At 50.7% G+C, this 27790-nt stretch overlaps 1 protein-coding gene and 1 long non-coding RNA gene across 2 annotated transcripts in view; one reads left to right on the forward strand and one right to left on the reverse strand.

Annotated features, from left to right (window-relative positions):
• On the forward strand, positions 1–27377 carry PLEKHO2 (pleckstrin homology domain containing O2). Its single transcript, XM_082769309.1, has 6 exons — positions 1–245; positions 4541–4693; positions 11429–11545; positions 18257–18361; positions 20879–20977; positions 23393–27377. Exons 1-6 carry the CDS (start codon positions 237–239, stop codon positions 24620–24622), a joined length of 1713 nt encoding a protein of 570 aa, XP_082625435.1. The 5' UTR covers positions 1–236; the 3' UTR covers positions 24623–27377.
• LOC309882335 overlaps positions 18369–27790 on the reverse strand; it is a 24393-nt gene continuing 14971 nt past the window's right edge. The window contains exons 3-4 of the long non-coding RNA XR_014318271.1: positions 21217–21355; positions 18369–19758 (exon numbers count right to left, since the gene is read on the reverse strand). This is a non-coding gene — a long non-coding RNA (uncharacterized lncRNA). The remainder of the gene's footprint in view (positions 19759–21216; positions 21356–27790) is intronic.

Here is a 27790-nt window from a genome sequence, read left to right on the forward strand (position 1 = left end):
TCCCCGCCTCCTTGGGGCCGCGCTCGCAGCTCCGGAAACCGGCGCTGCTGCTGCTGCTGCTGCTGCTCGCCAAGAAGTTGGTGCAGAGGACACAGCCCGGCTTGGCCCGGCTTAGCCCGGCCCGGCTCGGCTCGGCTCGGCTCGGCTCGGCATGCCCGGCCACCCGGAGCCGCGCTGCGCAGCGGGACGCAGCCGGCAGCGGAGCCCCTGAGGAGCACCCCCGGTCCGTGCTAGCCATGGAGCAAGTGAGTAAAGGCCCTGCCGAGCCGTGCCGAGCCGTGCCGAGCTGTTCCCAGCCGTGCCGAGCCGTTCCCAGCCGGGACAGGGCTGGATGGGATGGGATGGGACGGGTTGGGTTGGGAGCCCCTCGGTGCCTCCGCCGGCTGCCAAGCGTATGGGGCAGCCCCCGGCCACGCTGGTCTTTAAATTTTTTGGCTTAATTATGATGATGATTATTGCTTTCTGTAATTCTTCCTGGCTTTTTTTTTTTTTTTTTCAGCCGGCGCCCCCGCTTCCAACTTTCCTCCCCTGTCGCACTCGGGGCGGACAAGCGGCGGCAGAGCCGGGCGTGCCGGAGCCCGCAGCCTTCGCAGGGTCTGTCCTCTCCTCCTCCTCTTCTTCCTCCTGCTTTTTCTCCTCCTCCTCCTCCTCCTGCTCCTCCCGTGTCCCTGCCGGCCGTGCGCCCCCCTAGACACGCGTGGGGTTTCACGCCCGGGCGGTCCCAGCCCCACGACCCCCCCCATAAATTGCTGCCGGTGCACAAAAGCTCGGCGTGCGTGGAGCTGGGAGCCTCTGCCTGCCTCCCGTCCCCTTATTTCAGCTCCCAAAAATGCGGCGAGAATGAAATCTCCTCCCCAAATGGGCAGCGGGGAGGCTGCAGAGCGACCCGACTTGGTCGGGACCGAAAGTTGTCATTACCCGCCGGCATCCGTGAAATTAATCCACGGCACAAAAACGGCGTCCAGCTGGCACCCAGCCCGAGGGGCAGGAGCCAGGAGGCTTTTTGGGGGCTGCTCGGCGAAGGAATCCTCCGGGGAGCCCTTTGGGGATGGGGCCCCAGCTGCAGCTTGCCGAGGCTCACGTGGATCCCAGCGGGTTGTGCCCGGGGAGATGGTTCATCCCCGCAGGCCGGGGAGAAGTGGAAGTGCCACCAGCCCTGTCGGAAGGGAAGGTGGAAGGGCAGAAAAAGATTTGAGGTTTGGGAAGGCGCCTGGAGATGCATTCGTCTTGTGTAGATAGCATGGGATGAGCTGGCTGCTCTTGCTTGCTTTGAACGGGGCGACTGGGACAGCGACCCACTTCTGGGCAGTGTGTGTGACCTGTAAAAACACCGCCACGACGGGGCTGCTGGGCTTTTGTTGTTGTTCGAAGCCATGAAAAGTGTGTGGTTTTGTGGGCCCTTAAAGTGCTGGGGGAGGGAGGGAGAAAGAATCGCCGAATTGTTAAATAAAAAGCCATCCTGTGCCCCTGCGGGATGCTGGGCTCTGCTAAGCTGTAAAACTGAAGTGTAAGCCGGGCTGTAAGAGTCAAACTCGTGCTGCACTTCTGGTGCCCATGATAAAAATTGCAAAAACAACTTGTATGGAGTGGCTTTGGGACCCGTGCCTTTGGCCTCGGCCAGTGACAGGACAACTCAGTTCTTCCCTCGTTTACGCTGGCTTGCTTGGCTGATGTCAGTGGGTTTATTCTCGTGGATTTACACCAGCGTCGGGCATGAATCCAGCCCCAGAACATCCTGGAAAGGATATCTTAGCATTTCTTGCCTCCAGCAGAAGGAATCCCCGCAGAAAGCTGAATTGACAACAGCAAATCGTCTCTTTGTGCCGCGCTCCAATTTTAGTCATGGAATCGCAGGCAGCGGGTGCGGAGTGGACACAAAGTCCTGCTCTGATGGTGCCCTTCCCTGGCAAACCTCCCCTGGTGCGTAGCACTGTCCTCGTAGCCTTAAGGACTCAGGACCAGAGGGCCACACAGGCAGCTCGGGCTCAGGAGACTGCTGCACGATCCCATCCCATCTCATCCTTCCTCTTTTAGCAGGCTGCCAAGGGCTCTCGCAGGCAGGAGGCTCCGGGTCTGGGTGGCAGAGGCAGGCTGTGTCTCCTTCTCCTGCAGAGAGCCTTGGCACTGGGAGCCTCTTGAGGGGGACAAGTTGGGGTCTGGCAGCCTGGGGCAGGTGGGGACTCAGAGATCCTCCCTGCGGATGCTCCATGAGGACCTCCACCTCCAGGAGGATCTGTGGGGTTTGGAGAGCAACCCAAGCATGGGTTCTTCCCCATGTGGATCTTAGCAGTGCTCTGGGAACCTACAGAGAGCAAGCAGGCAGGCAGCGCTGGCTCCCAGCACAGGCAGGGCCCGTTTAGCCCAGGAGCAGAAGCCCTGTGATGGTACTGAGGAAAGTGGCCCCGAAATGTCGGAGAGCTGGTGTAGGTGGTGGGAGTAGGCGGGTTGTGGGATCACCTCGGTTGTAGCCTTGCAGCTCGGCCTGTCACAGGAGTGCTGGCATGAAAATAAACTCCAGCAAAACTGGCTACCGGGGCAGGTTGCTTTTTCAGAAGTAGCTGTGCCGTGCTGCGACCTGACAGTGAGCACTTTTATCGTAAAACCACAGAAAACGGTAGTTTTCACTCTGTAGAGAGCAGAGGCCACAGGCAGACTTATTTGGCGTGTGTTTTCTTTCAGATAGCCCTTCTGCCATCTGCAGAGGGAGGGGGAAAGAATGGTAAAAATGAATCTGCCCAGCAAAAGGAGCCTACAAAAAAAAAATCAAGAAGTAAAAACATTTGGGAGTAATGGCGAGCCGGGCAGCTCTTGGTCTGGAGTCACTACTCGTGCGGGTACAGCCATGCAAAGCTGTGAGGAGTGAGGGTGAAGTCCAGGCCAATTGTCTAAAAATGACTTCAAAGGGTGCTCAATCAGGAGACCAACAGGTCTATATTTGTGCAGCGATTGATGTTTACTGAAATAGCAGATCACAACTGAATACAACTTCCTGGCAACCTAAAAAGTCAACTTAAAAAAAACCGCAGTACCCCTCATTTCCCGGAAAACTTTTTTATGCTCTATCATCCTGTATTGGGGCGCCGCTCGGTACAATTGAAACAACTTCTGCAGAGTGTGCCAAGAACGTTATACCCCTTTCTGTGGGGTTTACTTTTACAGGAGGCCCTTTGGTTTGGTTTCTTGTGCCTGGTCTGCACCTACCTGGAAACGGGAAGCCTCTCCCCGACCTCGCTGGAGGTTGGAAGAAGTGCCCGTGCGCAGGGAATTGAATCTGTTTTTCCTCTCATTGTGGGTGCAAGAGCTGTCTTTAGAGGAACAGCTCACCCAAATGCAATCCAAGGGTGTGTTCGCTGGGAGTCTGGTGCATGAAAACAGATTTGTTAGCAAGGGTTTCCTCTGAGTTTTTGGAACTCGTCCGTACTCACTCGCTCTATCCCTACTCCCTTCTGGCCATGGGAGTGTCCAGCTCTGACTCCTTCCGATGCACATGGGATTTCCTCATGTTAAGAAACACGATGGCTACAGCCACACTGGTTTGGTTTGTTTGGTTTGTTTTCTTTTTCCTAGGAGAAAAGGTTTCATTCAGCAGCTAGCCAGGACCATTTGGGGATGCTCTGTCTCCTGCCTCTGTCACACATCCTTACTCAGAGGAAATGCATCGCGTTTTTGCAGTGGGATTATTGTCATCACAGGCAACAGCAGTGCCGTGTCCCAGGAGGAAAGCCAAGTTTTGGGCTAACAGCGTGGCTCCTGGAAGGGCGCTGGAGGATTTGGGGTTGGCCTCCTTGTCAGGGTCACGAGTTTGGCGAGGTGTTTTCGTAAGCGGCTGTGGCTCAGCTGAAGGCAGCGAGCAGTGCTCCTCTGCTTGCTCCTGGGGAAGAGCCTCACGGCAGCAACCCCGCCAGAGCCCATGTGCTGGGCCAGAAGCATCTCAGTGCAGGTGTGATGCAGTCCTGGCCCTCCAGGGCAAAGCTGTGTTGGTCACGGGAGCCTTGCAGTGCCATCGCAGCCGGTGGCAAGCGGAGAGCAAAGCAGTTGTGCGTGTTGGGACAGGTCACAGTGACTCCGTGCGAGCAGGGCAGCTCTGAGAGCAAAGCGAGACTTAGAGGAGCTTGCAGAAGTGACTGTGGGCAAAACACGAGTGTTGCTACTAAAGGGGCACTTGGTGCACCAGCCGGTGGGGAGAACCTTCCCCGAAAGGGGAGCAAAGAGCCACAGGGAGCAGAGGAGCAAGGGGGACTCACCGCCACCCCAGCAGCATCCTCAGGAGTGGCCAAGGTCCGTGCTGTCCACTCACTAACTCTGTCCCAAATGTTTGGCTGTCAGGGGGGAGCTGGCTGAGCTTTCCTCTTCCTTGCAGAAGTTTTCTCTGGAAGTTTTCTCCCAGGCTTTGTTCCGTGCGATCTGGTGGGGAGGGAGCACACGTGGTGGGTGCTGGGGTCTGCTCTGGGCAGGCTTTCTGAAGACCGTCGTCAGATGGATGGAAAGTGCTTTTTAACGTGATTCCTTTTCCCTTCTGCTTTTCTCGGTGCCCTTGCAGGATACAAAGGAGGAGGTCTCAGAGAAACCAAAGTCAGCTCCAAACGCAGAGAAATTCGGCTGGATTAAGAAAAGCAGTGGGGGACTCCTGGGACTGTGGAAGGATCGTTACGTCCAGCTACGGAAAACACAGCTTGTGGTCTTTGAGGATGAGGTATGGTCACAGCTAACTCCCTTGAATAAAGGCCCTCAGTGACACACATTCCTGCATTTTTCACTCTTCCCTGCAGCCCATTCCTTTCAAAAGGACTTCTCCAGATATCTTTGGGAAGGTTAAATGCTGTGAAGAAGAGACAGCTGCTGCGTTTTGGAGTATATTATATATCATAAATATTTCAGCCAGTAAATATTTTGACAGTGCTATTGTCAAAAAAAAAAAAAATATGGGGGCAGGACATCCTGTGACAAGGCAAACAGAGTACAACTTTGGGCGGAAGCAGGATATGTGCTAGTAGTTTTTGGCATTTAAAGGCTAAAACTGCATTGTAGCAGACCGGCTGCCCACCTGCTGCTAGAGGGGCTGACAGGCGGCCCCGCAGCTGCTTGGCACCCCTCAAGGAGCTGGAGCTGCTCCTAGCCAGACTTTTCAGGGTTTCATTTAGGCACTGCTGGGCGCAGGGCAAGATCCTGAGCGTTTGCCTTCCTCCTTAAAAGGGGACACAGTTTGGGTTTGGCTCATCTCTTCCTGTTAGCTGAGCAAGCCAGCGCTGAGGGAAGGACCCCTGGGAGCCTTATCCTGAACTTCCCTAGATAAATTGCGTGCCGTAAGTTCACGGCCTCATTTAGAGCTGTTTCTAATCAAATAAGAAAGAAGAGCCAAGCCAAATCTGCCCTGCATCTTCATGCGAGAGGAATGAAAAGTTCAGGGCCAGTCCTGCTGGGCTGCAGTGGGACTGCTCGTACAGGTGGATAATTCCTGAGCCTGCCCCTCTGCTGCTGGGCTGAAAGGGGCTCTGTGAGAGCTGAATTTGCCACAGCAGTCACATAAACTGCAGCCCAGAGAGATTTGAGACAGGGGCAGCTCAGTCCAAGCCCTGCTGGTGCATGGTGGCTTGAAGCAGCCTCTGGGCTGAGGTTTTTGCATGCATGTGTCAGGAGAAGTGTCAGGGATTCTCAGGGCACAGCCGCACGAGGACTGTGCGCCTGCGCGGCGTCTGACACAAGGGGTCCGGGTCAGTCGTGGGCATCAGGAGGATAGAAAATAAAAGCACGTCAAGTTTCTGTGCAGCGTGTCAAGGGAACAAGAATGGGGAAATGTTTCAGCAGTTGCACTGCTGTGGTGGTTTCAGGAACAGCGGGACTGACAAATGAGTTTGGTTCTCTTTTTGAAAAAAAAAAACAAAAAACTTAGCATTGCCTAATATAGAAGATTTGTTATGAGCAGTTTAGGTTAAATGGCATTACCTCCTCCTGTACGCTGAACCCTCCTGCTCTTTCCAAATCCCGAGGCTTTCTGGAGGCGTTCGTTCTTAGTTTTGAAATGTCATGATGAGTGCAAGAATACCAAAATGAGAAGTCAGCGTCAGGTGATGAGCAGCTTGGAAGACAGGCAAAGCAGTGGGGATTTCGAGACCTGCAGCTCTTACCCAGGGCGACACAGCCTGGTCCTGCAAACTATCATCCCTCTGCAGATTGCATCCAAGTCCCCCAGACACCTGTTGACTCCAGCTGAAGGAACAAATGGATTTGAGTCCATAAACATGACATAGGTTTTTTTTAGAGGGCACGACTTAAAAACCAAGATATATGGAGGTTCTTATTACCACAGGGGAAAAGGAAGCTTTTAAAGTAAGATTAATTTTCACAGACATTCAGAAGAAGGAAAAATCCCGATCATTTAAAGGGTTATTTTATTATCTCAACGAGGAAAATGGCATTTGTAACAACCAGACATAATGTTTTCTGGTAGCCTGCGGACTGTGGTAACATCCTGTAATAAATTGCATCTGTGAGCTACGGTAGCTACAAGGCCCCATTATTGTAAATAAGGGATCATGTTAATATCTATAGGCTATTAAACAGGCTTACAGTGAAGTCAAATATCTTAGGAGAGGAAATTGCTACAAAATTGTCTGATAGCTCAATAGGAGAGCGTGTGTTTGTGCAGACTTACTACAGGGAAACTGAAGGAAATGGCAGTTTTCTGTACTCAGGAGGGGTCCCGTTAGCACAGCATCGTGGCAGTTTGTGTTTATTACTGTATTTATCTTCCAGTAACGTGAGTCAGGGCAGCGTTGCTGTCTCTATCTCACAATTGGGGAACTAAGTTTCTGAGATGAGAAGTGACTTGCCCAATGTCAAAGGAGAGCCTGTGGTGCAGCGTGCTCCGGTGGCTTTTATTTCCGGATCTCGATCTGCGTTTTTTTTTTGCTTTTAGGAAGAAACTTTTTAAAATGGGATCGTTCAGTGCTTGCTGGACAGGAGGTTTAATGTCCCTAGAAAAAAAAAAAGAGAGCGTTGGGCAGCAGAAATACACAGTTATTTCTGTATGCATCCTAAGTTAGACTGAAGTAGGTTAAATGGGAGGGAGATCAGCTTCTGTGTGCGAGGCCAGGTTTAGAGCCTGCGTATTGAAACTGCTCTAAGCCCATCAGATTTCCAGGAAATGAGCTAGTGACTTGGACACACTGTCCCGTTATCAGCCCCTGGTGTGCTGTAGCCCTTCGTGCAGAGGTGTTCGCACTGCCTTCAGCAGTTGTTTCACATGCAGGCACACTTGTTTATGCAATTGCACGAGCTGGCAGCTGCCCTTGTCTCTGAAGTTTGGGTGTGCAGAGTAACAGCGAAGCAGAAGGCCAACAAAAGATCCTGGCAATAACATTTTAAGTACAGCCTGAGCACAACACAAACACTGTATTTTAGCATCATCAATAGAAATCTCCTGGAATGTACTTCTGACCCGCCTGGGAAGCCTGTTCCCCATATTGCATCTGCTCATCAGCCTTTTGGTCTGTTTTAACACGGAGCAACCTCCCGAAGGCAAACTGCAGTCGGCTATTGTGTTACTGGGAGCAGATGGCGGGTGAAAGTCGCCGCACCTCGCCGCGCTGCAGGTTTCAGTGGGCTGATGCAATATCAAGTGTGATGTATTTCTTCTTAGCTGCTCCGGCTCCAGCTACAGCACCCTACAGCTGCACCCTCACGTCAGCTAAGACTCGGTTAAGAGGGACACACGTCCAACATTGCATAGCCCAATGTCAGGAGAGGTGCCCCGATGCTAATCCGTGCAGCTCTGCGGTGTTTGGATACTGGGGACATTACTGAGAAGTCTCAGTGACAGGCATGTTGGGCACAAACCCACACAGATCCAGCAGGCAGGTTATTTTATAATGGTGTTTTTTGTCTCGCTGTCTCTGCGTGTTCTTGCTGGAATAAAAATCAAGCCCACAGAGCTACAGAGGGCATACGAAGAACGGGCGATCCTATGCAAGGAGGCTAAACAAATCAATGCCATCACTCCATGGATTAAAGAGAGTGAGTCTTTTGGATTAGAAGTTGGATTTTTTTTTGGTTAAAAGTTTCAATTTTTTTTTTTTTTCTTAAAGAGTAGCATATAACAGGGCAAAAGTCATCTTGGCAAAGCATCTTCTAGAGGCCGGAGGATCCAGCCGGCATTTGGCTTCCTGTGTGGCCTCAGTGGCTCAGTTAAAACCTGCATTTCTCCGCTGGTGAAGTGACAGCAATGTGTACCCAAACGTGATTTACTAACACGCTTTGAGACCCTCAGCTGAAGAAGAGGATTATTGTTTCAAGGGGTTTAGAGATGTACAGTGAATGGAGGGTCACAGACCATTAACGTGCATCAGCGATGAGGTCCTGGCAATGTTACTTTCAGATAAATGAAAATTTCAGTGCACCTTTTCCCCTTTTTATCACCTCTTCATTCAGGAAACTGTAGGTTTGCCAAATGTGATTCTTTTGTTAAGCTCATGCATTAATATGTATAGGCTTTTAATAATTTTCTTCCTAAGGGCCAAGCAAGTGAAACACAGACACATACATGTTGAAGTAGCAGCGCCTGCTCTATGAATAGCTGATGGAATTGTTTTTCTGCATTAAATCGTGAGTGTAGGGGTTTCTGTACCAGGATTTTAATGTGTCTTATTGATTGTCCCTTACAGCGAGTGCAAAAGCAATTTAAAAAACACGCACTAAAATCTGTAGAGGGAAGGAGGCCTGAAGGGAATTCCCTGTTCCCTGGTCACATCTCTGTGGCTATGTGAGAGGTGGCAGATCGGCAGCAGATGCGGTGCCGTGGGGCAGCCTGCTGAGCGAGGATGCAGGCAGCTAAATTCAGCCTTTGTGTCTCAGCACGGTGGAACAGAGTTGCTTTAACTTCCTTGGGATGCTAGAGACGAAATGCAGCGGGAACTTGGCTAAAAAGTGTTTGAGACCAGCCTGTAGGGGCAGGGCTGCTAAAAGCAACCTTGTCCCTGCCCGATGCTGAGCATCCTCTGGGTCGCAGGGGGTTGGAGGGACCTGGAGACCTGTGGCAGGGTCAGGCCCTTGGTCTTTATCTGAGCTGTGCAGAGCAGACATAAAGGATCTCTTTGTGACCAGGTAGGCACACAGAGGGGCTGGCCACTCGCCAAGGGTAAAACGGAGACAAAAGGCCCCATTCTGGCACTGCCTGAGCTCAGAAACTTTTTCCCTTGCCTCATGCATGGAGTTTTCATATTTCTCTGGCTGCTTTCTCCCCTGCCTTCCCAGAGGAGGATAACTTACTTGAGGAGTTCCAGGGTCTGCGATGAAGGAGCTACACCTTGCAAAGTCAAGGCAGTGCCCCCGTGAGGCAGGGCCCTGCGTGTCCCCACCCTCCATGCCTTTATTCCCTGGCCGGGCCATAATCCCAAAGCCTCCCCAGGGAGGAGAGGGGCGGCTGAAAGTCAAGACTATGACACAGCAAAGCCACAGCTCCTCAACCTGCTGAGTCTTTGTTCCCTAGCTCTGTCACAGCCCGTGACTGTCCTTAAAATGTGGAGGACGGCTGGCGCGGGATGTGAGGGCAGTTTCCTGCCCAAGAGGCAGGAAGGATGGCGTGGACGAGGAAGGTGACGCAGAGCCAGAGGGCTCTGCTGGGGGCAGAGCCACCCTCCAAGGATGGGCAGGTTTGCCAGGAGGCTTTGTGCTTCTCTCTTTTCCATGCCCGGCCAAGCCACGTCCATCCTGAGCCCAGTAAAACCTTGGCGGAGGAGCTGGCGACCGCAGCAGTCGTGTGGCAGCGCTGTGATGTGGGTGGCCATCCACCAAAGGGCAGGATGAGATCACCCGTCCCCTAACGCGTGTATCCCTGACCTCACCCTCCTCTATCATTTGTTGGCTGCCGAGGGGTTGTTATTTCCATCCCTGTCCTTTTGCTGTGACATTGCAAAACAAGGCAGCAGGAGCCTTGCGCCTTCAAAGGGCTCAGTAGCGTCAGCAGGATTTTATCTGCGAGGTTTTAGGTTTGGGCAGGATCCGTCTCCTCCTCCTAATGTACCTTTCGCCAGTTCTCTGGTCACATTCACCTACTCAGTGTTAAGCGAAATAAACAGTAATGTCATTAAAATAATAACCCGAAATGAGATCCAGACATCCCTCGGTGGCTCAGAACTTGCTGTGCCTACTCACACTCGCTCTGCTGGGCCCCCATCTCCAGACAGGAGGGTTAAAAAAACCGAGCGCAGCCCCAGCTCTGCGCAGTGACTTAAATGTCAAGTGGTAAGCGAAGGAAATTCCCCGCAGCCCACTTCCCTCTGAACTCTCCATTCCCTGCCTCCAGCCACGCAGTAACTTCCTGGCTACGACAACATTTCCTCACCCCACACCCCCTCGCTGCTACAGGAATTGCTAAATACAAACCCGCCGGGGTGCGAGCCGCTGCCCTGGGAGCGGCCTCAGAGCTGGGGATGGTCCCGGCTGGAGGTTTTCATTTAGGGTGGTAATAGGGAGGTTCACGAGGGGTGCTGACGGCAGCGCTTTAGCGACAAGAACTGCTCCGCGATGCTCACTGCTTATTTGTGTAATAAAAGGGAGTTTTGGGGCTGTTGGTGGCTGAGACATGGAGAATATCGTATGATGTGCCCGGCGTTACGCTGCCGTTCCTATTAGGGCTGCTGCTCTGCGGCTGAGCTGAGCCACGCACCACGAGTGGAATTTGAGTTATGTTCGGGGGTGAAAGGAGCCAAGTTCGTGGCCTGCAGTCGTCGGTGGAGATATAGCAGAGGGGAATATTCCCCAGCGAGACGCTGGCCCCGACAGCTGTGCTGGCTGTACAGGGCTCTATTTCCAGTCCTCAGCGTTTTGACAGCTCAGGGCATGGCCGTGAGAGGAGTGTGTCCCTGTCGCGTGTGGCTGCCACTGACCTTGTCCTGCGATGCCTGTGCCACCTTCTGCCCTGTGGAGAAGCAGAATAACATCGCCTTCATTCATTGCAGGGGGGAGGTGATTTAGCCAGGCCGAGCGGGAGTTTGGGGGTGCTCTGAGATCGTGCCAGGAAGCTTTATAAAAGTGCGGTGTGTTATTCATTGGACAGGGCAGCAAAAAGCCCTGCAGCAGGACTGACAGGGCATTCACAGCCTGGGGCAGAGCCCTTCCCACCTTGCTTCTGGCTGCAGATCCTTGGATGAGGCCACCAGCGATGGCAGAGCCTGGTGTTCCTGTCCACAGTGTGTTATTTGCTCAGGCGCTGTGGACCACTAGCCACAAATCAGCCTGTAGCTTAGAGACCTGGGTGTTTTCTTGGTGGGATACCAGCCTGATTTATGGGGGCTTGCTGTCTGCATGCAGATTTATTTTTAAGGCAGAAGAGCTTTTAGGCAGATGCAATGGGAAGACATGCAGAGGTTGGTGGTATATGACTGATTTCAGTGCTTCCTATTCATGATCATTTTTATTTCCCCCTCTGCAGGATGAACAGAAATGCATAGAAACAGTGGAACTGGAGAGTTACGACAAGTGCCAGGAAGTGCGTGCACTACTCAAAAAGAAAAACCGTTTCATTTTAATCCGCTCCCCGGGTAAGAAGGTAGGATTGCCTTTCTCATCACCCTCAATTCTGCTAATTCCAAAATGAGTCCCCAGGCAGCTGTGCCCAGAGCAGACGAAAGGCTCTGAGATAGCTCTTTGGCAGCTGGGAGAAATGACCTGTGGCTGAGAATGCAATATGCAAAGAGGAACACTATTGTCCTGTAGACTTTCTTACCGTGTTGCTGAATCAGTCTTCCTGCTACTCAATTTACAAGAACATTTTCCTCTTGATATTTTTTGTCCTTATCACTTTCTTTCTTGCAATACTCCCTGAGCAGTGGAGAATGTCCCACATGCTCTGGGTGAGGAAGTGTCCCTGTCCCAGCTGTATGTGCTGCAGCTTTGCTGAAGTTCCAGTGAAATCAGTGATCCTGCCCCATGTCCTGAGACAGTTCCTGAACTCGGAGATATGCTCATGTGAGCAACTCCAGTGCAACGTTGCTTGCAGCCAGACAGCTCCTGGAAGAAAAGATTTATTCTGCAAATTTAATGAAACTACAACCTCAGGTTCCTGTGCAGCACGTGGTTATATCCAGGACCAAATAACCAAGCTGGTGCCACAGAGAAGTCACACATCCACCGAGCTCTGACTGGCTGCAGGCTTGGCTTCCTGTGCATGTCCATCATCACCACACATAATTTGGAGGTTTTTCTGCATTCCTCCTTGCTACGTGTCAGCATCTTTTTGGGCTGTGATGTTGCTGGTGTTGCTCTTAGATAACTCACTCTTAGATTCTAATTCCAATGCGATTTTGTTGGCTTAAAAGATCTCATAAAACCTCCAGATCCGAGGGGTTGTGAGGGGACACGCAACATCCTAATTTCCATAAGAATATGAAGGGCCAAAAATATCAACTGACATGCATTCCCTCATCTCCATTCTGTTTGAATAAATGGAGATTGTTTAGTTGTCGTTGTCACTGCTGCTTATTCTTTCCCTCCTGTCACTGAGCATTTACTCATCTAACAGTGCCTCGGGGCTCCAGCTGAGCTCAGAGCATCGTTGTGCTAAACCTGGTTCCAAACAAGTCAAGAACTGTCCTCCTGTCCCAAAATGCTCACGTGGAGCGGGGTGGGAGTGGAGAGGGAAGGTGAATGATGCGTGTTTTTCAAGTAGGCGCTGCCTGTATCGGGGAGAAAAGGGATATTAAGCAAAATGCACCAAGGTTATGGCAGCCTGGAAATATGAACCTGTGCCACTGAGCTCCTGCTCAGCACGGGGTTACAGAGCAGTGAGTGTCTCCAGTTCGGCTGGGGGTTTAGTGTTTGTTTTGTAGCTTCATTAATCACAAATAATGTCAATTTTAGATCGAAAGTGCCTAGCCCTGGCAGGCTTGGTGTGTTTTCTGGAGGGTGCCCGAACCACCACAACTGCCCCTGCTGAATCCCTCTGGCTACTCTGTGTGTGCACACCTACTCCCAGGGAGGCTAGGAACAGCTTGTGTGTGCTCACAGATGGGCAGCACAGTAGGAATTATTTTCATTATTTGCAAGGATATTACTTCGGCAAATTGTGTAGTAGCTGCATGTGTTTCTGCTCTGCTGAATGAACCAACAAAGGGCGTGAGACCTGTTCTTAAACCTTTCATTTCTTGCTAGGAGAAAACTATGCCCAAATTCTGCATCGAAAGGGAAAATTCACCCTTTTGGTATGCTGGCAAGTTTACAGCTCCCCTGGCTTTCATGCCAGTGATTAAATGGAGACCTAGATAGAGGCCACTTTTTATAAGGCTCTTTTGGTGAAAAGGAGGGCTTTTATAAGTGAAAAGTTCCCTGTTTGTTACTCCCTCCCGCCCTGCTTTTGGCTGGGAATCTGGTGCGGGTGTTGACACACAACATACTTCTGCAGATGTTAGAACAAGCTTCCATTAGGAGGCCAATGTACACAAGTGGCCTTCTTCTGTTTTGAAACTGCAGCTGTGGCAATAGATGTCTGCCGAACGTTTTCCTTTTGGGAGACTTGCTGCCAGCTGCAGTGTGCACTGCAATTTTCGGACACCCTACGGAGTGGCTTGCCAAGCCCTTCCAGATCTTGCTGTTTCTTTGCCCCCTGTCCTGAGCACAATGCCAGAGAATGCAGAAAGTAAGTGAGTAAGCTGGGAAAAGTCATTTATGTTTCCGTGCACAGACAGAAGGTTCCCTGGTGAAAGCAAGGACCCTCGGTTAGCTGTAGGGGAATCCAGGTTTACATCTCTGATGTGACATTTCTGAAGAGCAGAGGACACTTGCAAAGAGCAAAGAGTAAAACAGAAACTGTTCAACCCCTCTCCAGTGTCTGAAGGGCCTGTGCCCAGTATAGCTCTGCTTTTATTAAATTGGGCAGTTAAAAATACTCTGCAGTAAGAGTTGCACCCGAATAAATAAGTTGCCTTGCTAAACACTGATCTTTGATGGCAGCACCCGAGATTCTGCTTGCTCTAGTCACAAGGATGACATTTTTCTTAAGCCATGACAATATGAGCATGTCACACGCCTGCACTGGTCAGCTCCATGTGTGGAAGTGAAACAAAGTGCTGCCCTGAGCTTCGATTCTTCAGCAAAGGAAGCTGGAAGTGAGCAAAAGACCCATTCTGCTTAGCAATCTCAAATGCTTTGTGCCACCCGCAGCAGTTGGATGAAAATTGTTGGATACGGAGAGCTGAGCAGAGAACTTGTAAGAAAGGGCAGCAACCTTGGCTTGGAGGCTTTAAAATGTACTCACGATGCAAAGAGCAGTGTAAACTGCCTGGAGACTACAGAGATTGGCACGAGGCTGGTGTTCAGCAGGTCTGAGAGCCTTCAGCTACGGGGAGGAATGGCAAGAAAGAGACTGGTAGCAAGGGAGAGTGCGCCAGCAAGTGCTGCAGCTTACCACGTCCTTACCCAGCGCTGCCAGGCACCAGCTCAGCACCTGCGCTCAGGGCTGGAAACTTTCACTGCTTATTTTTCCCTTCGTCAACTTTGGAGGGGCCTGGATCTGGAAGCTGTAAGAGATTGCAGTGAAGCACGTTTGCCCAGTGCTCTGGGAGTCCAAGTTTGGCAGAGTTTGGCAGAGGCGCTGCGTTATTCCCAGTGCTGAGGCAGCTCTTGGTTCAGCTGCAAAAAAAAAAAAACAAACATGAGGATCTCCTGACAGTCCCTTTGCTTTTGTTTTTCCTTCTGTGATCCAACCTGACAAGGACCCAAATAAATGCAGGAGAAGGCAGGAGGTGACCTCACATCTGGCAGACGGACTCTGGCGTGTTCTTGATAGCTGCTGACCCAGCTGTGCTCTGGCATCTGCTGGAGGTGACCACCCGGTGCCAAAAGGCAGCAGAAGGGATCACGTTCCTGCACCTCAGCCAGCAGGTCGCAGGCAGTTCGCAGTCCAGTTTATCCCTGACCCGCTGGCAGTTGAAGCTTTGCACTGAAATGGCTGAGAAATTGGGGGTTTCTGTCACCCACCTCTGCGACTGGCTGGCAACGAGTGGAAAAACTGAACTGTTATTGGTAAATGTCTTAAACTGCAGCTTTTCACTTAGTGAAAGCACAATGGGATGGCCCTGGGAGCACTTCTACTCCCTAAAAGGCAGGGTGAGCGTAGCCACCAGGGTCTCCCCTCCTGCAGGCTGACTGATGTCTCCGAGGAGAGGTGGAGCAGTCAGGGAACGTGCTCGCTGTCATTACAGGCAGTGGCCGGAGTGGGAGCCTCTTTTGTTGCATGACATCCAGGCAGTGATTCAGCAGGAGCTGGCTGGCCGTGCCGTGCTCCGCGCTGACTTACAGTAAATTACGTACCCTGTATTCGTGGCTCACAATGGTGGCTATCACAGTAGGGTCAGCCACGACAGCTTTTCCTGGCACACCAGGCTGTTGTTCATGACTCAGGTTCAGCTGGCTTCAGCAGGCAGGAGAGCAGATGTGCTGCCCTGCCGGCTGCCCTCTGCCTTTAGGTTTGGTGTCACCGAGTCCCCACCTGAAAGTGCTGCTGGAGATCAGACGCTGCTTAAAGCTGTGCAGGGGTGTATCCTCTGATACCTGTCAATACTCAGAAAAGTAAAAATACAAAGTCAATTCATTTGTTCCTTCTCTGTGGAGGAGCTGGGGATCTCCCACCAGTGCTACAGCGGCAGGCAGAACTGAGAACAACTCCTCCAGCTTGTTCCTGTGTCTTCTGGGTTTTAACACGAGCTTCCACCCCCCCGTGGGTTAGCCTCCTCCCCTGTGCCTGCGGTGGAGGACACGAGCCACAGAGGGATGCAGACACGCAAGGGACTGCGAGAACAATAAGGCTCTGTCTGGCAGCATCACGAGTGCCAGCCTCGGAGCCCCAGCAACCTGCCTTTTCCTTCATACGGGTGGATATTGGGCTAAAAAGGAGAAAAACGTTCTTGAAGAAGGCTCGTTCTGCTGCCTTGGGAGCATCTTCCCGTGCATCCCCCTCCCCATGCTGTTGCTGGGTCTGCATTAGGTGGCTGCAGCAAGTGGTTAGCATTAAAAGGTGCAGGCTGGAGGGAGACTTCAGCTTCTCACTGCTGACGAACAGCCCCCAGAGCACTCGCTCTGCCCTGCTGCTCAGCTGCTAGCTGACACCAGCACTTAGTCACAGTCCCAGCTCTGGGAGGCCAGCAGCTTTTGTCCGGGGCCGAGAATGAGGCACAGAAAGTGGCATTAGAATAGGAAGCTTGAAGTGAGGCAGGAATCCTTCCCTTGAACAACATGTACGAAGCTTTCTAAACCCCAGTGTGGGCTGCCAGGTCTTTGCCAGGCAGTGTGACAGCTCAGCTGCTCACAAGTGGAGCTTTCTCATAAGCTTTTGTAATCACAAAGCTTTGGGGCAAAATCGTTTCCAAACAAAAAAGTTTTTAAGCACACACAAAACCAGGCCTGCTTGGGCTAAAACAAAACCTGGCTGTCACTGTGTTTTGGAGCCTTGCCTTCCCTTAGGTTCCCCGGTTAGCATGATCCTCCTGTGCCCTAGACAAAGAGCTCTTTTTGCAGAGCGCTGTGGTGCAGGCCCTAACCTCTCCTCTGGGCTCTTAGGAAGACGTGTGGCCCCAATCACCTTACGTGCAAACTAATCAAACAAATGCACTTCCCCAAAATTGCTGCTTAACTCCCTGCTGGCCATGCTGTTTGTGAGGGTGCTGCACCTTGTCGTTGTGACGTGCAGGTGCAAAACTGTGGCACTGAAGTGAGCAATAAATGCAGAAAGGAAGGGCAGTAGGTTTCTAGCAGAATAGCAGGGCTGGATGTAAGGAGCTGAAGCTTTAGCTCTGCAGAATTTCTGATGCTGCTGCTTTGGTCAGGAGAGCATCCCAGTAGGGATGTCCAGAGCATAGGTATGTAAGATTTAAGTTGTTGAGACCCAAAACAGTGGCCACTTTGTTGTACCATAAACAAAACAGGAAGCTGCTAAAAGCATTCAGCTGTCAGTCACCCTTAGCTTTGTCTCCCTCATTTTACACAGTCCGGAGGTTCTGACCCTCTTGTGATTCCAGAATGTGGGGCCTGATTTACAAAAAGGCTGAGGCATTGCTCTTGAAGGCAGTGCAAAGATGTTGGATAGCTGTAGCATGTTAAATACCTGAAAAAAAAAAAAAAAACAACACAAATGAGACCCTTCCAGTATGTGTTTTGGATGAGCCTGTCCGTAGCTGCTCACCTCATCTGTGAAAATTGCTAATTGCTCTGAAAAGTTATTTGTGAAGCCCACAGATATTGTAGTGATAAGCAGCAAAGAAGAGATCATCAACAGAATCAGTAATTGTGTCTTCAGGGCAGGGCTTGAGCAGAGTGCACTCAGTAAGACACATTGATCAGTAAGAGCACCTCCCCTGTCATTAGGGCTGGTGATACGAGGAACTTGTGCAGCACGGCTGAGTTCAGGCTGCCGAGGTGACTTCGGGATTGTCTAATTTTTGAGTGCTTGATTTTGCCACTCGCGTGATGTTCTTTAGCACAAGAGTCTACCCGTGTGCCTGCACAGAGCAGGTGAAGGCACACCATGGGGCTATTTGGATCCAAGCCAGTCTGCCACTTGTAACGTGAAGATGGTGTTTCTCTCACCTGAAGGGTACTTTTGGGGCAAAGCTACACAGTACCGTTCAAACCCCAGAAATTTTCTGTCTGTGGTGTCTGCTGCTTTATTTTTTCATTTGCAAACGGAAAAAGATACGGTAATTTTGTTCACTTACGCCGCCCTCGTGCTGCATCCCGTCCACACGCAGCTGAAGCCAGGGCCCTGGATTCCTGTATCGCTTCTGTTCTGCAGAGCTGCAGGAACAGGGAAGCGGGCAGAGCCCGCAGCATGCAGGTTTCCTACTGCTCTCTTCTCGCAGCCTGTGGGGAAGTTGAGGATAAAGTACTTTATTGCCTTTGAACTACCACAAAACAAGTTGGACTTTCAATCTGATTCACTACGCACGGTTTGACCATTCCCTGTACAAATTTATGCTGCCATAAGACCTCCTCCACGCGTTTTGCAGAAGTAAAAAACTCTCACTTTCTTATTTCTGTATTTATTAGCGGCAAAAATAAAACTAGAGCAACAAACAGTTCAGCATAACAAAATTCTGTTCGTGGGAGCTGTGATGCGAAATGCTTGCCAAAGCGCAAAGGAATCTGTAGTTTAAACACAGGTTGGAACTGGATGTTAAATAAAAGCTGAAGGGATATACAGAGAGCAGAAAGCTGCCTCTCTGTTCTTGACGAGAAACGCTTAGGCAAAATTCTCTCTCCACTTTTGCAGGTTCATGATATCAAATTTCAAGCTCCGACTTTGGAAGAAAAGGAATCGTGGATAAAAGCTCTTAATGAAGGGATCAATAGAGGCAAAAACAAAGTATTTGATGAGGTAAGAGAAACAGTTTTCAACCCCAGTATTTCTGTGTCAGTTCTCATTCACTGCTTTTCGAGCTAGGAAGAGAACTTGCCTGAGACCCCACGCTGCATGCCAGGCATGGTCAAAGGAAAGAGAAAGCCCATTCACAGCTGGTATGCAGGGCAGACCAAGCTGCATCCCCACGGGCTAGGAGCTTTTAGTCCCTCCAATTCTCAGCCCAAGAAGCTAGAACATGCAGAGAAGTGTTGGAGCCCTTCTGCCTCTTGCTGCTTTCCCTTCTCTTCTGGCAGGGTTAGATGCAGGGGCAGCACGGTGAGTAGATGTGTGCCAGAGGCATGCTCTGTGCTGCTGACAGCTAATGTCTCACTGGTAGGCCCAGGGGACACCAGAGCTCACCAAAGTTAGTGGAAGATGGTCTGGGGGCTTCAGGGGGTTTTGGATCAGCCCAACAAATGCTCTGATGTTCCCCTGTCCTGGAGGAAGCCGCTGGGGCACAGAAGCAGCTGCAGCACCAAGCCAGTAAGGACTCGTCTCCCCTCAGTGTCGTGATTCTCAGCACCAAGCAGCCTGGAAATTGAGGTGTTTGGTTAGGACATAGCCCAGTCTTCAAGACTGGAAAAATCTGCAGTGACTCAGTCCAGCAGCTATTCTGCCTCCAGTCTGGAGTCCAGTGGAAAGTTACTCCGTGGCTCCTCAGCCCGGCTGCTCTCCTGCCTGCCTCTCAGCTGGCCCCAGCACCTGCACGCCCCAGTCCTCCTCTCCTCCTGATGTGCAGAGGCAAGGATGAAAATCGCACATCCCAGAGCCTGACTAACCTTGCTCAGCTCCCCTTTCGTGTGTGATCAGCCCCAAAGCAAACTGAAAGAGCAGTAACAATTCTGCAGTTGTTTCTGTAACCGAAAGGAAGTGCACAAAACCACCGCCACGGGAATCACACAAGAGCTGGGCAGGGTAGCTAGGAGACTAAGAAATCAGCAAGATGTGTCGAGCAGAGGAAACCAAAGCAGTGAGTAAAAGTCAAGGGCTGAGCCCTGTCAGTGTGGTGCTAGAGAATTTAAACCCTGAGAGCTTGGTCTTTGCTTTTACAAGGCAAAAGCTGGAGGAGAGGCTGGGACGTGCTCCTTTTTTGCCTGGGTAAATGACATCCAGCATCAGGTTTTTGCTGGCAGCTGGGAGCAGCAGGGAGGACGTTACAAAGTGGAGCAGCAGAGAGCTGAGCAGCCAGGCCTGCTCTCACGTTACAGCGGGTGGGAGATGAGATGTCCTGTAACACGGCGCTGCTCAGCCCTTGCTGGAGACCTGACGCCATCCCTGAGCTGCCCGGAGGGGCACGGCAGTGGGCAGCAAAGCCCGGCACGGCGTGGTGGGGTCTGGGGTCTTCATCTGGAGGTTCTGCTCCTTAGGAGGACCTGGATGCACAGAGACAGACAGCTTTTAATTCTCCTTCATTCCAATTAGCATCAGACCTCGGATTTAAAGTGTTGCTGCACAGGCTAGGCACAAGCTGATGGGTCAGGCTTGGAGCAGCTCCACTGAAAGCTGTAGAAGCGTCCTGCTGTATCAACCAGGGATTGGGACCCAATTTTTCCTTTTAAACCCTTCTTTCACCCTCACCAGCTTTTCTTACAGGACAGCCTTGTGGTCTGAAGGGCAGCAAACCGTGCTGACCTTTCACCATCCTCCACACTGGCTCCAACCCTCAGCTGTGGCCAGCAGAACGTGGGAGAGCTGCCAAGAGAGGAGAGCTGCACGACAGCCCTTCCTGGCTGCCCATGCCTCAACCCAGCACTGCCACCCCTGCCACCACGCTGAGGACAACCTCAGAGTGCCTGGGCTGGCTTTAGAGGCTCTGCTGCCCATGGGATGCCTGTCCCCAGCCTCAGGAGGGTGGCAGACAGTGAGAAATACCTGCGATGGGGTTGGGTCTTCCAGTGGATTTCTACTCTGATGCCGGGAAATGAATTTGTTAATTCAGCTACAGTTGCAATTAATCCAGGTCACTGCTCACACCTTCTATTCAGCTTCCTGCAGTCATTAGAGCCGTACAAGGGAAGGTCTATTAGGAAGAACTGCTGATACAGTTCACCGTCGGGTCACGGTTATTAATGGGCTTTCACCTCCGAGATGGCAACAGCAATTTCGGTGCCGTGCTCTGCCACACGCAGGAGCTGTTCCGAGCCCAGGCTGGGGTGGGGACAACAAAGCCCGCTGGTGCCCTTCTCTGTCCTGCCCTTTCAGCAGAGAAAGGGTTAGTGATTGTGGACCTGAAGGTTGGATGCTTTGATCTGGAGTGCCTTTTGGATAAACGCAGGGGATCGGTGCCTTAAATGTCCATCACGTATGTGCAGGGCTTTGCAGGCAAACTGTACCTAAGGTCTGAGGCTAAGATTGTAATGGTGGAATATTCAAAAATCATCCTGGATCCCAACGCTGCGTCCCTTTCTGTGTGCCAACACCACCTTTTAGACGGCTCATAAGAAGCTAATACCTCTTTTTGTTCCTCTCTCCCTCCCGTTCCCCCTTTTAAAGGTGAAAGTAGACGAGAGCCTTTCCTTGGACCATGTAACTCGGGACAGAGTGAAGATGACCCAAGGTCGCCGGCCACCCACGAGAAGCCACCTGAAGGAGGTAGGTGCCCTGCCTGGGGACTGAGCCATCTCCCAGCTGGGATCAGCACGAGCTGCACAGCAGGCTGCTCCATCCAGCCACCAGCAAACCCCCAGGGAAAACCCAGGTGCCCGGAGAAAGCTCACAAGGCAAACAGCTTCCCCTGGGAAAGACGGTGCCAGCACCTCTTTAGCAACCCTCCGGGTTCCCATAGATCTGTAGCTGCTGCAACGTGTTACGATATATTTAGCTTTCCATACCTCACGAGCCGCTGCGCTGTCTGGTGAGAGCCATTACGGTTTCACTTTAATCAGAAGAGACTGAAGCTCCTATATTTATTTTCTGAGAAGTGATGATTTTTGTAGCCACAATGGTCTGCCGGCCCAAGAACTGCGTGGTCTGTGGAGAGAAGCAGTATTTTTTATTAAACTAACTGGAAAAAGCAGACAAGCTTTCGGGTTTACAAACCCTTCCTTCGGTCTGAACCAGAATACATTATTCTCCCAGGCAGCTTTATAGACTAGCTTGTCTACTCGTAACTGATTTTCTGGGTCTGTCACTTAAAAAAAGAAGGAAAGAAAGAGCACCACAGAATAAACCTGTGGTTCATTTCTATGGGAGAAGTTCTTATTAATGCGGGATTCCTGTGATTTACGAATAAGCTTCCACAGACAGATATGTTAGGAGGCCATTAATCTAAAGCAACGAAGGTTTTTAAATCAAACCTTCTTACTTCACACTTCCCAGGCTCTGAGTTATGTGTCTGCGCAGCTCTCAGATGACCCTACTGCAGGAAATGAGATGCCCCAAGAGTTTTAACTTTGCATAGAAATGGAGGGAGAGTGTCTCTTCTAGAGAAATGCACGGGGATGGATCCCAGGTTCCCATCTATCCCTCCAGAAAACAGCAGAACAAAACCCGACAGAAGCTGGAGAAGCAACGCTGTGTAGATTCTCTGATGCCTAGAACGGGTTCAGTAAGGCAGGAAGCCAGCTCACTGTTTTCATGAGACACTTCAGATATCTGCAAGAGCTCTCACTTTTGGCCAAATCTGGGGGAAACCGGCTTGCAAATTCAAAAGTAGGAATGAGGGGAAAGGGGGAGGACAGAGCCTGCAGAAAGATGGGTGTCACAGGTGGCTGCAGCGCTGTGAAGGAAATGAGAGGATTTTTTTTTCAGTGCCAAAGCAGGCCAGGTGAGGAGGGGTCAGGGCCAAGCAGCCAGGATGCAGCTTCCCTCTGTGTGTCTTAGGGGCTGGAAAGGCAAAAGAGGCTTCACCTAAACTCTCTGCACTGCAGGAGGCTGCCCGGAGCTGCAGCTGGGGCCCTCACACAGGAACTGCCATCGCATTTCTCCCCCCAGGGTGCCGAGCTCACACCCTGTAGCGTGTTTACCGCGTCCACCCTTTTTAGGATATCCCTCCCCTGCTCGAGAGGTTTGCATGCAGCCTGTGGTTTGAAGGTCTGATGGGCTGAGGCTTGGCCCCAGCGAGGCAGCGGTGAAATCAGGCTGAAGGGAGCGAGCAGAAGGCAACGGTCTTGCAAGAGCATCCCTGCTCAAGTGGCCTCAACACATGCTGACCATCCAAAGATCAATTTGTTTTACTTATTCAAGTGGAAATAGGGCAGTCTGGAAAGCAGCTTTGGGGAAACCATCTGTAAATGAAAGGGGTAGGGAGATACAGCTACCCATGATGAAGGATTCAGGTTGTGCAGAGCTGAGAGCGCAGCACCAAGAGGAGAACAAAGAAGCTAAGGTTATGGTGGAGCACGTTTTGAGATGGTCTGCTCAAAGGAAGTAGTAAAAAAAAAATAATTCTGTGCTTTGGTCCTCATTCTTGACTGCTTGTGGCTATTGGCTTTGTTATTCTTGTGCAAGTCGCTACGCTGTCAGGCGGAAAATAACTCAGCAGCAAAAACGCTCACGGCAGTCACAGAACATGCTGGTCTGGAGGAAAAACGGGGCTGTGCAGAGGGACGGGGGTGCTCCATTTGATGCTTTCGAGATTTGCCGCAGCGTACGTGAGCTGACCCTGCTTCCTGCTTTGTCGGGTGAAGTGTTTGGGACTCACGATTATCCCAGCTCATTAAATTCTGGCACAGCAGATCTCACTGGCTTTCACTTAGCAGATGAATGCAGTGCTGTTAGAGGGGGGCTCGGGGTGATGCTGCACAGGAGAAGCTCCGTAGATTGCTCTTGAGCTGTAGAAGCAGCTGCTCTTGAGAGCACCATTTCTGCAATCAGTCAGATTCTCCTGGCAGTTTTGACAGATGTAAGTATAAATAGGGGGTGGATGTGTGAAGCAGTAATCCCCTGCCTTCGCCTTTCAGCTTCAGTTTTATGCCGCGAGTGTTTATACCGCTGTATCCATAGCAATTCCTTGAAGTTAAAGGATTGATGGAATAGAAATTGAAAAAGTTCCCTCTTGTGTTTCAGGCTGCCAAGTCTACGTCAGATGGTATTCTGAGGCTAGATCTGGATATGGTAGACAATGGACCACCCACCTTTGACTCCACTATCAGCGAAAGTGACAATTTGCCACCTCAGAAAGAAACTCCAAAGCCACCCATGCCGCCTACAAAACCCACGGGCACAAAAGAAAGCCAAGATGCAGAGAACAGCGTTTCTGACCAGGAACACAAAACGCCTCTGCCTCCAGATCAGAAGCTTAAGGAAGGCTTAGCATCAAAGGACAATGTAAATGCCAAGGAAGAGGACTCTGTAAGCAGAGAGGAGAATGTGGAAGAATCCAAGGCGCCAGGTGAGGAGAACAGAGAGAAACTTGCTGAGCTCAGCAGCAAGGGCACATCAAAACCTCCAGTTCCTCTTCCCAAGAACGTGCCAGACAAGCTAAAAGTGGCTTGGGACCAACCGGTGTCTGAACTTGAAAACACAGAAGACTTGAAATCATCAGGAGACGGTAGCAAAGACAGCCCTGCTGAGACTGCTGCTGCAGATGTTACAAAGCCCCCTGCTCCTCCTCCTAAGATCCTGTCAGAAAAGATGCTAGCCACTATGAACTCCAGCCACGGCAACCTGGAAGCTGGGGGCTTGGAAGATCTGGGGTCTGGCAGCTCCGAGCACCCGGTGAACGGCGTCGAAGGCAGCGAAGTAGCAGAGTCCACATCCCCAACAGCTGAACCTAAAGAAGAAAACGGGACAAGCTTGGCTGAGAAGGAACAGCAAAGTTCAGCAGAACAGACACCAAGTTCCTTAGCTGCAGAAACAGGCCAGGAGAGTGTAAAAGAAACTATCGAGGGGAAAACCTCCGTAGAAAACACTTCGGGCCTCAAACTTCGCAGTTCGTCTCTGGGAGACTTGCTGTCAGATTCCAAAAATACCCAGACAGCACTTCCAGGCCAAAGTCTCCCCAAGGATTCCCATCACTGCTTAGCTAAAATGGAGGAGAAAGTTGCGAGCGAAAGGGAAAAGGCAGAAAAACTTCTGCAGAAGGTTTTACGTGGGGGGCTGGAGCAGGTCCAGGAGGGGAACGGACCCCCAGTGATGGCAGAGACATTACTCAACGAGGCAGTAGAACAACTTCGGCAAGCTACGCAAGTCTTGCAAGAAATCAAAGGTCTTGGAGAACTGAAAAAAGAAGCAACACAGAAACAGAAAGAAAAGCAAAAGGATCTAGTGACTCTCTATAGGAGAAGTGCTCCCTGACACACTCTTCCAAGAAGCTTGGTTTTCGAAATCAAGGCTAAACGTTTGCCATTTATGATTTGTACCGTTGCTAGGCCAGTGTTCAAGAGGTGGTGTTTTGCTGTGCATGCACCATGTTTATGGGACAGAACTGAGCTCTCAGTTATAGCCTCTTCCCCTCTTTCTTCATGCTGTACGTACCAGTCCGGTTCTAATCCTCTCAGCACAGCAGAAGGTTACAGGACAGCTTCAAAAATGTGAATGGTTTTTAGGGACTTGGTCCAAAGTACTTTCAAATCAATGGATCAGGCCTTAAAAATTTCTGGTAGTCAAACCGAGTCAGGATTTTGAAAGAAGCAGAAAGGTTTCTCTAGCAAAAGCCCCCATCTGTCTGTATTTACAAGCAGATACCAGATTACACTGGCACCTATCCGGTTTTCCCACTTCAATCATTTAAAGATAAATCCAGTCAGAGAACATTTTACTTTGTTTATACACTTGCTGGCAAGGTTTCCTGGAGCACCTGGCCCAGTGACATCTAGGAATGTAAGGATAAATGGCTTAAACTTCTCCGAGGATGCTCGTAAAACCACATCCACAGTTAGTGACCGCACGCAGAGGCAAGCAAAACTGGCCAGCTCCTGGCTACGAGGAGTGTCCTCAGACCTAGGCACTCTTCTGAGTCTGGCCAGGCAACGCTTTAGGTGGGCTAAGCCCTGTGTAAATGAGTGCAGGTTTCAATGCATCATTGCCAGGCACGTATTAATTGTTCCTGTTTCATTAACAGGGAAACTGAGGCAAGGATTCAGAGCAGGTTACACTTGGCCTTGGAAGCAGCGTGTTGCAGCAGCACAACACGCTCATTTTTAAGGACCATACCTACCTGGTAACTCTGAATCCCCACTTTGTAAATTGGGAACGATTAGCCAGACGTTTTGAGAGCTTGTGTCCAGGAGATGCCCAGGGTCTTCCCAGGAGAGCCTGTCCTTAAGAAGCTCATTTGTTAAGGATGTTCCCTTAGCTGTTGGCTCCCCGTTGTTGGGATGCTAACTGATAGGAGCAGGCATATCAGGCAGCCGGCCTGGGTGAGATCCCTCGTCCTATTCAGCAGGTTTCTACCTGCTGTGTCCTGGCTAGCCTGAGAGCCACGGTTTGGCACAGGCATCTGCAACTGGAGTACAGAGGGAAAGGCATTTTGCGCGCACAACTTTGGGGCTGGTCCCTGCGGCTTAAGTATATGAAAATAAAAAAAGCATTGCTACGTAAGGGGCTGAGGAAAGTGTTGCAGGAGGCTCTGGCACAATTCCCACAGCTCCCCCGCCCACCTGCTGAAAGCAATCACAATTCCCATGGTTTCTAGTGATTAAAGTTGTGATAAAATCCTGTCTTTGCACCGCTGCTGTACAGTGCTGTACCTGAGCTGAGTCCTCTCTCCTGTTCCCTATAATATTTGCTCTCAGGAGAATCGTATGACATCCTGAAGGGCTTCTCCTTTGCTTAAGCCAGACTCTGGAAGCACAGAAAAGGATGATTTTTCCAGACTGGTTTTAAGGAGTGACGCGCTACCTTATCTTTTTTCTCTCACTGTCAGCACTTTTCTTCTGTTATTCTTTGTGTAATTCCCCAGGTTCCACAAGGCTGCAGTGGGCTGCAAACACCTCCCTTTGCAGCAGCCCAGTGAAGCTTCATCTGCACCTCTTCTTAGGCTAGCCCACGTGCTCTTCAGATCTGAGCAGAGAAATGTTGTCTTTGGGCTTCCAAATATCCTGGTTTTCACCACCCAGAGCCATCAGGACAGGTAGCGAGTGACTAGAGCTGATGCTTCCATATCTTCTGATTTGGATTCAAGCAGCCAGGGTGGTCTCTCCCCCTCTCAGGACAGCTGTAGACAATGCATGGAAAATCACTTCTGATTCTCTCACGTGGGAGGTTCTACACAGTCAGACACTCAGGGCTCAGGTGCCACAAAAGCTTTGCGTTGAGACAAAGATTCCTACGTCCTAAGCCCACTGCCAGGCACACAGCCTGGAGGAAACTCTGGATCTGTGTGATTTGCTGCTGTAGATTGAATGTGAACCGTGGGTCTTACTTGCCTTCCAGATATTTTTAGGACAAGGGCTAATCATATAGACAATACTCTGTGCCTATCTGCTATCTAAATGTATTTTTCTGCATGTGCACTTTTGTTTACCGAACACTGTGTGGTATGAATGTGAGCTGTCAGAACCTGGTGCGCACTGGAAGTCGAGGGACATCAGCTTCAGAGAGCAGGCAGGCGTTTGCAGGATGCAGGTCTGTAACAAGAGAGAAACCAGATGGGGAAAAGGAGATCACACTAACAGGAAGACACATGAACCGGGGCAAACTCCGGGTGCAGGTTCATATCCCCAGGTGCAAGCCAGTCCTGACCTCCAGGATGGGCAAATCAAAGCCTGGAACTGAAAACTCATGAGAATGGAGGTAATTTATGGGAAGGTCAGTCCCCTAATGCACATACAAATGCTTCTGCTCTCACGGGTGTTTCTGGTGGCAGTGTGTTCTGTGGGTACCGTCTGGCAAAGAGCTGATGAAGATACCGAGACATCCCTATCTGTTACAGCCAGACCTCCAGGATGTGCTTATATTTACTGTATATTTTTATATAATACTGGATATTCTAATGAATAAATGTCTGACATTTTACTGAATACCCATCGGTAGGAATCTTAACAGAACAAAAAACACCAAACAACCCTATCTGTTAGGAAATGAGCACATTAAATCATTTTACAAGCTACAGCTAATGACGGTTTTTGCTGTACTAACAGAACTTACCAGATTTGTATTATTTCTTGTAAATAGGTATAACTTAAGTGGGATCTCCATAGCACCTGGTAACTCTACTGCTGAAAACATTCCGTTGGAGACTTTTTAACTCTTTTTTTCTAATAGGGTTAGCAGTTTCATCCTAAAACGTCTAGCTCAGCCCTAAGCCTGATTCACCCGGACTTCCCAGAAAACAACGGATCACGTTGCTTCTGCAGTTTTCCCACTTTGTTCTTCTCATTCTGGTCATAAGCTGGGCTCTGCCTAAGGCAGGAGGGTGGGCTACCTTGTAGCTGCCCTCTGGAGTGCTTCTAGATGCTCCTCTGCAAATGGCAGTGCTGGTCACAGTCCGAGACGGGATCCTGGCCTCTTAAGCCTTTGCTC

Source organism: Aythya marila (assembly GCF_965140915.1).
Source record: "Aythya marila genome assembly, chromosome: 11".
Lineage (NCBI taxonomy): Eukaryota > Metazoa > Chordata > Aves > Anseriformes > Anatidae > Aythya > Aythya marila.

What these genes read in the sequence shown, in the direction of transcription:
- PLEKHO2 (XM_082769309.1), top strand. An exon ending in TCCGCTCCCCGGGTAAGAAG is followed by an intron (nt 11,546 to 18,256) that starts GTAGGATTGCCT and finishes CCACTTTTGCAG; the next exon opens with GTTCATGATATCAAATTTCA. An exon ending in AAAACAAAGTATTTGATGAG is followed by an intron (nt 18,362 to 20,878) that starts GTAAGAGAAACA and finishes CCCCTTTTAAAG; the next exon opens with GTGAAAGTAGACGAGAGCCT.